The 10,956-nt window shown below is 35.3% G+C and overlaps 1 protein-coding gene across 1 annotated transcript in view; it reads right to left on the reverse strand.

The window, feature by feature from the left end:
• Positions 1 to 345: 345 nt before the first annotated feature.
• LOC144978121 (uncharacterized) overlaps positions 346 to 10,956 on the reverse strand; it is an 11,328-nt gene continuing 717 nt past the window's right edge. The window contains exons 2-6 of the mRNA XM_078923760.1: positions 8,639 to 8,763; positions 7,337 to 7,457; positions 4,613 to 4,746; positions 3,627 to 3,703; positions 346 to 2,159 (exon numbers count right to left, since the gene is read on the reverse strand). Coding sequence (XP_078779886.1) covers positions 2,041 to 2,159; positions 3,627 to 3,703; positions 4,613 to 4,746; positions 7,337 to 7,457; positions 8,639 to 8,763 — 576 coding nt within the window. The 3' untranslated portion in view covers positions 346 to 2,040. The remainder of the gene's footprint in view (positions 2,160 to 3,626; positions 3,704 to 4,612; positions 4,747 to 7,336; positions 7,458 to 8,638; positions 8,764 to 10,956) is intronic.

Here is a 10,956-nt window from a genome sequence, read left to right on the forward strand (position 1 = left end):
AAAAATATATCATCTCCCAAAACTCTAACTAAACATTTGACTGTTTCCCTCTCAGCCAGGGTATCGGCCACGGCCTTGACAAAACCAAGTAATCTCATTCCAAGACAAAGACAGAAAGCAAGTTGGAAAACAGATACAGGGGGATAGAAGACACCGTAAGTGCCTCACTGCCCACTATGGGATGTCGGGAATTGCAATAAGTTGATAGTGAATTGAAAAGGCCTACAGGCAGAACGTATTCGTTGCCCTGATCTCTCTCTCCCCCCCCCCCCCCCCCCCCCCCCCCCCCCCCCCCCAGTGTCAAATGGTCTGAACAGAGTGGGGAAAAAATAATTCTAAAAAATATTCTCCATTTAAAAGAAAGTTTTTATTTTCATATATTTTTAATCAAGATATATAAAAAAAGAACTTTTAAAAAAATGGGTAATTTAAATGTAAAGACTTGTAAAATTCTTTGTTCAAAACAACAAATGCACATGCACATACAAACACGTATACACACAGACACACACACACTCACACAGACACAATGAGTATAGCTCTAGCTCTCTGACACACACACACGCACACGCTTAAGCCATCGTAAATATCTATCTTTCTCTCTCTCTCTCACACACAAACACACACACATGTCTAAGCTATCTCTCTAGCTCTCTGACACACACACACGTTTAAGCCATCTTAAATATCTCTCTCTCTCTCACACACACACACACACACACTAACACGTCTAAGCCATTGTAAATATATCAGGTAAACAAATCTAAACGTTCTCACAGATATCTTGTTTACCCAGCACATCACGTGTACACAGGTATTAAAAAACAAGAAAAAAAAATGTATTCATAACCTTACTCAAACATAATACACATCTATATTCATATAACCTTACTCACACATAATACACATCTATATTCACATAACCTTACTCACACAAAATACACATCTATATTCATGTTGATGTTTAAAAAAAACTGAGTTGCCCCAAATCAAATGGGAGGAAGAAAATCAATTCAGCAGAAAATGCATCGACTCACATGATTAAATATGCATAGAGAATATCATTAAAATGACTTTGTAATTTGAGCACTATATAAATTATCATCTTATTACAAACTATTAAATGCACAGAAACGCATAACACAAAGTCTTGTTAGTCAGTGCATAATACAATATGTAAAATCAGAATTTAAAATGAAAAAAATATTTTTTAAAATAATTTTAAAATATAACAGGTTCCACATTTTAATCACATGGGTGCAAAAAGGTCAGGCCAAAAAAGCCTGAAACTTGTATTGAAATGTGACCTAGTGCCTCTAAATGGTATTATGTTGAGATGATCTAGATGCCGGAAATAAATTAAAATCCATTTTTAAAAAGCTGGAAATCATGAAAAGAATAAAAAAAAACTCCCCACTCCACCCCCTGTAAGACATGAACACAATATGCGTTTATTTTTAGCCCACTGAAAAGTTTACGTCGCCTATCAAGTAATATCTTCTCAGAGAAATCCATCCAATTCTCCAATGCTAGACGCATCGGTATTGGGAAAAGAGGCGGTGTGTGCTTCAGACAATATATTGATTGACAAACGCTAAAGGAGATTGAGAGACACTGGGTTTTCTTTCTTTTTTTTTTTAAATTAGTCCACGGTTTATCATTTTATCAAAGTAGAGGAATTGAATGCCAGTCCTTTTTTCAGGCCAAAGGGACAAACTCGGGCTTCAAATATCATTGAATGCCTTACTCAATTCAAATTCTTCCCTTTGAACTTTGGCCTCAATACAACTGACAGAATACAAAATCTAAACTCATCTCATCTTAATTACATTTCAAAACTTTTGTAGGAAATTTCACTTGATACTAATAATTGATCTTTGCAAGTTGTTTTAACTTAGAGCACCCCCCCCCCTCCCCCTGCCCCCGAAATGTCCTATGAAATCTAGTTTCCATTCCTTATTTTTGAATTTATAGGAAATGGACATTCAAAAATGATTAAATTAATTTTTTCTTCAGATCATCCTACACATTATTATCGTCTTAGAAGTCATCGTCGTCATCATCACTGCTGTCATTGTCGTTCCTCCCCTTGATTGAAGGCTTTTTACCAAATATGGTCTTCTTGGAGGGATCCTCGTCTTCGGGAAGCTCAATCACACCTGGACATGAATTGGAAACAAAAATCGTATAAAACAATTGACTGGAGGGTCATGTGACTTTGTCTTTGTAATAAAATAGTGGGTGAAGGCAGGGACAACGTTGATGGCTGCCATGGAACAGCTTATTTGATTTACAATTACTTTAACATGGAATTCCTTGCCCGAAAATATTTTTAAAAATCAATGGCCAAATTGACTTTGACAGAGAAATCGAAAAAATCAAAATGAAGGCTCAGATATGTCCATTTGTTCTCACCATACTTGCAGTCACAATTTTATTCAATGCACTGAGTTGTGACTTAATGAAAAGAAGAAGAAAAATTTTTAAAAAAGAAAGCACATCAACATTCACGACAATCTTTTCTCAAATATTCTTTATCCAAAAAATAAATAATAATAAATGTGACAGATAATTTCTAGAGAAAACAAAATGAACTTAACAAATCATTCTACCTATAATTTTTTTTTAAATCCCCCCCCCCCCCCCCAAAACCCAATAACATTCCCTTCATTAATCCCGATTGTTTAAGGTCTAGTTCAAGGCTGGAATAATAACGAAGGAACCCAGCAAATTGAGCTGGAGTGAGGTGACTTGCTCTCAAAACCAGAAAATTGCAGTGGGAAGTTTACCTTCTGGGTACAAAGTAAAGCCCAATATATTGATAATGTGTGCATACTCACAACATCCACCAGCCAGAAATAAAGTACCAAAACACAAAACTGTGTGTAACCTTGAGTGTTATAGTCTGATTGATACAGTTTAGTGAGAACTACTTATAAAAAATGGCTTTGCTATGCATCTATAGATGTGATTTTAAATGTATTGAATCTCTTTGGTGGTACCACTCTTTTACCTGGGTTTTCTGATAGCTCAGTTGGTAGAGCACTCGCTTCACACAAAAAGGGATCAAGATTAATCCCGGGTGCAATCAAGATTATTTTCTGACAGCCCTGGTTCTGTTAAATCTGACAGAAAGTACTTTGTCATAGACTAGCATCCTATCAAAAGGATAGCTAACAATTGCTATTGTCCGATTTACGCTTTAGGAACCGGGATAAACTCCAGCTCCATGGGCCTAATGGTTCTGAAGGATTAATTTTGGTTCAGCTATGTGGTCTAGTGGTATGACACTCGCCTTGGGATCGGAGGATCCTGGGTTTGAGTCCCACTCTATCCAGTGCATAGTTGAGTCCTTGGAAAAGGCTTTTTACTCACATTCTATCACCATACTCGGGTGTAAAATGAGTATCTGGCTGTTAAGAGCGTTGTCTCTGTCCAAAAAATTGTAACATCACCTAACAGGCATCATGTGTCGTCCTGCATGTTAAGTGTTGAAGTTGGCTAGGGACCCCCTATAAAGCGCCTTGAGCACGTTTAGTGGATATTGCCCTACACAAAAGCTCAAAAGTCCAAGTTTTCATGACAACTGTTTAATCTCTTGGTTTATTATGGGTTATACTACTGACCTGACTTTGCCAACCTCCTCTCAAGAACCAGAAGGGGAAAATCATCTGTGTTGCCAAGCTCCTCAAAACCGATGATCCTGGAATTATAAAATCATAATGGGATACAGATTAAAATAAGAAGATGAAGAAGAAGAAGAAGAAGAAGAAGGAGAAGAAGAAGAAGAAGAAGAAGAAGAAGAAGAAGAAGAAGAAGAAAAAGAAGAAGAAGAAGAAGAAGAAGAAGAAGAAGAAGAAGAAGAAGAAGAAGAAGAGAGGAGGAGGAGGAGGAGGAGGAGGAGGAGGAGGAGGAGGAGAAGAGAGAGAGAGAGAGAAGAAGAAGGAAGAAGAAGAAGAAGAAGAAGAAGAAGAAGAAGAAGAAGAAGAAGAAGAAGAAGAAGAAGAAGAAGAAGAAGAAGAAGAAGAAGAAGAAGAAGAAGAAGAAGAAGAAAAGAAGAAGAAGAAGAGAGAAGAAGAAGAAGAAGAAGAAGAAGAAGAAGAAGAAGAAGAAGAAGAAGAAGAAGAAGAAGAAGAAGAAGAAGAAGAAGAAGAGAAGAAGAAGAAGAAGAAGAAGAAGAAGAAAGAAGAAGAAGAAGAAGAAAGAAGAAGAAGAAGAAGAAGAAGAAGAGAGAAGAAGAAGAAGAAGAAAGAAGAAGAAGAGAAGAAGAAGAGAAGAAGAAGGAGGAGGAGGAGGAGGAGGAGGAGGAGGAGGAGGAGGAGGAGGAGGAGGAGGAGGAGGAGAAGAAGAAGTAGAAGGAGGAGGAGAAGAAGAAGAAGAAGGAGGAGGAGAAGAAGAAGATGGAGAAGAAGAAGAAGAAGAAGAAGAAGAAGAAGAAGAAGAAGAAGAAGAAGAAGAAGAAGAAGAAGAAGAAGAAGAAGAAGAAGAAGAAGAAGAAGAAGAAGAAAAAGAAGAAGAAGAAGGAGGAGGAGGAGGAGGAGGAGGAGGAGGAGGAGGAGGAGGAGGAGGAGGAGAAGGAGAGGTAAAAGAGGACGAAAAAACTGACGAATACCTGTCAACTACCATTCCCTTCTTGAAACAAAGTATGGCAGGCAGCATCTGGATCTTGAGTTTCTCCACAATGAAGTGAGATTTTTCCACATTCAAACGGGCAAACTTGGTCTCAAAATACTTTTTACATAAATTCTGTGACAGGAATAAAGCAGTTTGAACTTTATAAAAAGTTCCACCCCTTTTTTTTTTTGTAAAACTCATCAAAACGAAACAACATAATAATTACTATTCAAAAAGTATACAAAAATAAACAATGCCTATACTTTTTTTTTTTTTAATTTGCTTCCAAATTTTTTTTAAAAAAGTACTCAGACAGTTATCCATTAAAAAGCGGAATCAGACAGGAAAATTACCTTTTTAGAAATAGAACCAACGGAAACAAATCAGATAAAAAAATGTCAAAAGTTAAAAGTCATGGAAATTGATCACGCCAAATTAAATCTAGTCTTAAAAATAAATGCTGATATTACTCAAGAGTGTTGCAAGAACTGTTACATTCATTTGAGCCCTTTGAGATGCTTTTTAAGAAACACGATATACAAATATAAATTATTATCATTCTTATTATTATTCATATAATCATCATAATCATCATCATCATCATCATCATCATCATCACCATTATCATCATCATCATAATCATCATCATCATCACCATTATTATTATTATCATTATTATTATTATTATTATTATTATTATTATTATTATTATTATATTATTATTATTATTATTATTATTATTATTATTATTATTATTATTATTAATATTATTATTATTATTATTATTATTATTATTATTATTATTATTATTATTATTATCATTATTATTGTAACGAACGATTTTCTTTCACTGCGTGTTTCTTTATCATTCGTCAGTGTCTCATTTAAAACCACTTCAAACCTAGTGGACGAGACATATATTTAATTAACACCTCCATTTAAAATACTCAAACATGGACAGTCTTTCTCCAATAAAGCTCTAAATTTTTCTAACAGAAATTTTGGTCGTTAGGTGGTAAACCTTTCCATTGTATAACGGAACACTCACTTTCAGCTTAAGGCTTATTTACCTGTTCAAATTGTCTGCCCATTGTATTCATGCCTGCTGCTTATTACTTTTTCCAAACAAGACTCCAACGTGTATATGCCCTGAGGTCTTGTCTCGTTCAAGAGTAGCTAAAATTGCAATTACTGTCCTATCTCTCCGGTAATTCTCCGTTACTCCGTATTAATCAAAGCATATGGATATCATTGGCTATCTTAAACAGGAACATTCTTCTGATTGGCTATTCCCATAATTCAGACGCTCTTTTTCATTTCACAAAACTCAAATTCATCTCTGAGTTTAATCACACACACGCTAAGAAGCCCAAGAGAGAAGAGCTATCCCTCCAATTTCAAACTTTAAAAAAGTTGTCATCCCTCGGCTGGAGGTAAAATGAATTATTGGTTAACATTCAAAGTGGAACGAGATTCAATTTAATCTATCTATTATTAATATTATAGTTTGTGTATATATTTTAATTGTGCTATTCCATGGATGTTCGTAAGTTGGAATACCTGTACAAAACTATATCTATATGTATCTTATTTTATAGTTAACAGTTGTTTATGATCTATGTTATTATTTCATTTATATTCAATATGTATTGCTTGAATGTCTGTACCCCACCGCCAATCGCCGGCCCCACATCATAACCTCAATTATAATTAATAAAAATAAATAAAGAAATACCAGGGACACAACCCTGTTAAATTCTCATCATGTAAGATAGCTCGACTGTCAGTTGATGTTTAAAACATATACTAACTACCATTATCATGGAGTTACTGCTTCTCCTTGCCTTTGTCGGCAAATAAAGGCTATTATGATGTGTCGCTCAAGGACGATTCGGTGGCGAAAGACAAACTCGATTGGCTCTAAGACCTTGTTGTTTTAACTCTTAAATTGAAGGTCCTTGTCCTTTTCCGTGTCCTTGGAGCACCCAGTCGTGCCGAATCCCTGCATCCCAGTCCTTGAACAGTGGTAAACCCCTGATGTCAGCCCCTAACTACAACACACTGTTGTGATGTCCAGAAAACTCTGCAAAGCAGGCGCCAACCCTGGAACTAGCTGATACATTTGCCTCAGTCAAGCAAGCCGGCGGGATAAAGATAAGCCAAACGGGCTTATACCATTTTCAAATGTATTTTCCACAGACACAAATGATTATATCAAAATAAAGAGAAAAATAAATAATAAATTAGATCCACTCAATTAGAGCTATCCTTCCCGATATCAAATAAATACTTATTCTTCTATCTTTTCCTGTACAATCTAATTAAACTTTATGTATAGAATTGTTATTATTGTATTGGGCGTTACTATTGTCTTGACTCACTTGTTATTAATACAATTAAGTTATAAGGGATCCTAAGGCAATTCTTAATCACCTCCTAGATTAAACCTGAGCCGTTTGTGATATAGGTTGAGTGGTGCAGCTGGTAACGAGAGCCATAGCGCGCATACTAGTTCGAATCCAGACCATTGAGCTATCGGTTGGACTCGATCCCACAACAATAACACACAACCCGCCACAATTATTATTATTAATATCATTATTATTATTATTATTATTATTATTATTATTATTATTATTATTAATTTTTATTATACAGCAACAAACAATCTTGACAAAATAATTTTGTATAGAATTAAAGACAAACTCCGTAATGATCTCACTTCAAAATGTGTATCAACGATGGCACATCTTCTAAAGTCAGGATGGAAAAAATGGACAACGCACTGCCCGATGGAGGTTGAGGTGGTCAGATCAAGGAAGCTTTTCTCATCTGGAATCAATCTATGGAAAAAATAAATAAAAATAGTTTGGTTAAGATTTTCGACAATGCCGAGACAATCATCAAATTTATACTTTCTATACCTTTCCTTTTATGGGTGAGCTGCCATCTTAAGAAAAAAGACTGTATCTTTACTTGTAATATGAGGTCACAAACGGTCTTTTTCCTTAAGACGGCAGTGAGGTAGGCCAATGGCTGGCATTGCACTGTGACCCAAAGGAAGGCTTCAAGTTCAAGCCCTGCTTTGTATTGTTTGTTTTTTTTTTAACCTTTTGCAAGATTATTAATCCCCAATTTGCTCACTTTGGACAACACGGATGATTCCTGTTGACATCAGACATGTGTTTGATGGATTTCCGATTATCCTTCATGGAATTCCTAAGCAAAAGTACCTTACAGTACAGTGGTGTGAAGAAGGGTACAAACATTTTTTATATAAAGTTGTGCATCATCAAACATTATTTTCCCTTAAAATCCACCCTAATGTGGACGAAAAGTGTGATGTCAAAAAAAAACTGGTTCCTATCTCATTGGAAGTGTAAAACTACTCTTCTAGTGGACTGAATACATACATTGTGTAATCCATCTTCTGGTGTCAGAGAGATGGTGTAAATAATATTCTGGTGTCAGAGTGATGACATCTTATTGTCTAGTCTAAATATATGCTGGTCGTCAATAAAGATCATCCATCCTCGTTCTTTTACGTCCCGTAATTCTTAGAATCTGCCTATGTACATCCTGCTACTAAAATAGTTATGCCACCTTATGATTCAATATGTAATCTATTCATTATTAGTCCTCCAAAGGACTGTTTACATATACATTTCCAAGGATTTAGGAACCACAAAATAAGGTGTCACATCACGATGTTTCTTCCCTATTGTTATTATAAGAGAATACTGTGATCGAATGTCATGTGACTTGCCCACATCTAATCAGAGTGGTTACTTCAGATGGAAATCCAGTAACTGCTATTTGACGCTGCCTCCATGAAAATATATAGTATTTTTCCGAATCTAAAATTGAGCAAAATGAGAGGGGAAAGAGGAGGAGCTAGAGAGAGAGAGAGAGAGAGGAGAAGGAAGTAAAGTAATGATAAAAATCAGACAATATTCTACAGGAGAGAAATCTCACGAATGTGAAAAAAGAGTTTTAAAATATAACATCAATGATTACTACGTACGTATAACTTCCAAAGTTCAATTCTTTCATCTTTGTGTATTCTTCAGATTGCTTCTTCAAATTTTCCAACCGAGCTTCTCGTATATGCGAAGGAATTTCCTCTTTCTCCAATTCCGCCCATAGTTCCTGGTGAGAAAAAGAACAAATTGCATGACTCCAAATCTTCATGGGTGACCCACCTTCTCAACCTGGTTTGATGTTGGAGCGAACAAGATGTTGAAAACACAAACTTCATAAAAGTCAAAAGACCAGAAGAAGAGTGAAATTTTAGTTTTTCAGACATTAACAAATGATATTCTTACTCTTCAATAAAATATATAAACATAGCTCGAATCTATAAGTTAGACCTGTAAATGAGCTCTATAAAAATTGACTGAAACTCTTCGACAAACTGAAGATTCAATTATTTAAAAAAAAATAAGGGCATCATTGGAGAGGAGAGTGATAAAAACAATACATTAAAATAGTGGGTGTTATTTCTTACTGGAAGTATGACTGCCATAATTTGATGTAGAAGGAATGCTAAATAAGCATGTCATTCATATAGGTAAAGATGACTTCATCAAAGTCATATTCCTGCCTCTGGAATTTTTTTTGACATAGTCAGAAAAATAATCACCATTATCATCCTTAACTTCTAGCCATGACCAATTGAATTTATTCCTCACACTCACATCTTTAACTTTATCGATGCTCGACAAGTCTGAATTGCGATCCACGAACAGCTCAGCCATTGTGAGAACATTAGAATAATGTAGCAATGAGCAAACTTGATTTTCAATCAGTAAATGACAGAGAAAAAAAAACTTAAATAAATATGACTTCTGGCCAATACACTGAATTATTAAGTAGAAGTGAATTATCAAGAAGAAACTTCGGCAGGCGTAGCGGAAAAATTCAAAGAATCGAAATTAAGGTAAATCGCCACAAAACAGCAAGCTCGCTTGGGCTTGAGCAAAAACAATGGCTGAAAACGTCCTGATTTGCACGGGAATTAATTAGGCTACTTACCATTGTTCTTATAATCAGGTACTCAATCAGTGAAGAAACGATCAACCAGTTTGTTTACAATGTGAGGCAATCGAAATGTGCTTTGTAGCAATCTATCCTAATCTAACTTTCGATTTAAAGGTGTCTCCATCATCTACTAGAGATGTTACTTCCGGCATTCGCATTTTATTTTTTTTTATACTTTTAAAACCCTGCTTGTAATTGTGGTCAATTTTGGCTTAGACGAAACAGTGAAATTTATCGCTCGGCGGCTCAGTTAAAATTGGCTACCGTTGGGATCACGACAGGTTGGAAAGTGAAAAAATAATTTAACGAAGGCTGTGTGAAATTACACTGGGATGTGTTCAGTCACGCCAATTCTAAAAAGCGCCGCTTAGCCTTGGCAATAAATCCATCGTTAATATTAACGGCTCCCATGAGCTATGCGTAGCGTTATGGAACACTCCTAATTACTTTACGGTCATTCGACTACGATTTGTGAATTCTTTCTTTCTTCACTTCTTTCTTTCTTTCCTTTTTTTTTAAATATTTGAATTTGACAAATTGACTGATTTCAGTTAATTGACTGAGAATTTACAGGTCTAATAAGTATTATTTTATACAATATATGGATTTAAATTCCCCTTTCTTGGTCATCATGACATTGGTAACAAGTAAACGTTAGACCTTTATTACCTAGTACCAAACACTTCAGCTTGACATTTACAATTTTTAAAAAAATATAGCACAATATCCACAAAATGTGCTCAAAGCACTTTACAATAGCAACCATAAACATAAGATAAGTCTCAACACTTAAACACAAATAAGTCTCAAACGTAAAAGAAAGCTCAGATTAACCCTCAGCCTTCTTTAGGTAAAGCTCTCAAGTCTGCCTAAAATAGCTGTTAGCAGAACAGGGAATTCTAATGGCTAAAAATGTTGTTAAAAGGGCATTGTAGTTCTAGTAACATAGTTATTAACATCTGGGTCCCGAATCACCATCTTTTTGTGAATCGCTTCATTTCACACTGATTTTATAGGGAGCAAAATGGAAAAATCGAGATCATATTAAACGGCTGTGAAATCAAATAAATTATATTATTCAATATCCTTTTTGTGTATAAATATAGGTTAAAAGTATTAAATAACAAATATAGAATTAATAAAACAATTTTATCGAATATAGTCTGCCAATGCTGACAGAATGGTAGAGGAAAAACAAATTGGCGACCTGCAGTCACTACCAATAACTAATGATATCGCCATTACTATTGACTCCACCATATAGAAAGATAGGCTACATAAAATATGTGGTGAGGTGAGTCA

The sequence above is a fragment of the Berghia stephanieae genome, chromosome 8, assembly GCF_034508935.2.
Source record: "Berghia stephanieae isolate SIO BIC M18660-M18661 chromosome 8, UCSD_Bste_1.3, whole genome shotgun sequence".
Taxonomy (NCBI): Eukaryota; Metazoa; Mollusca; class Gastropoda; order Nudibranchia; family Aeolidiidae; genus Berghia; species Berghia stephanieae.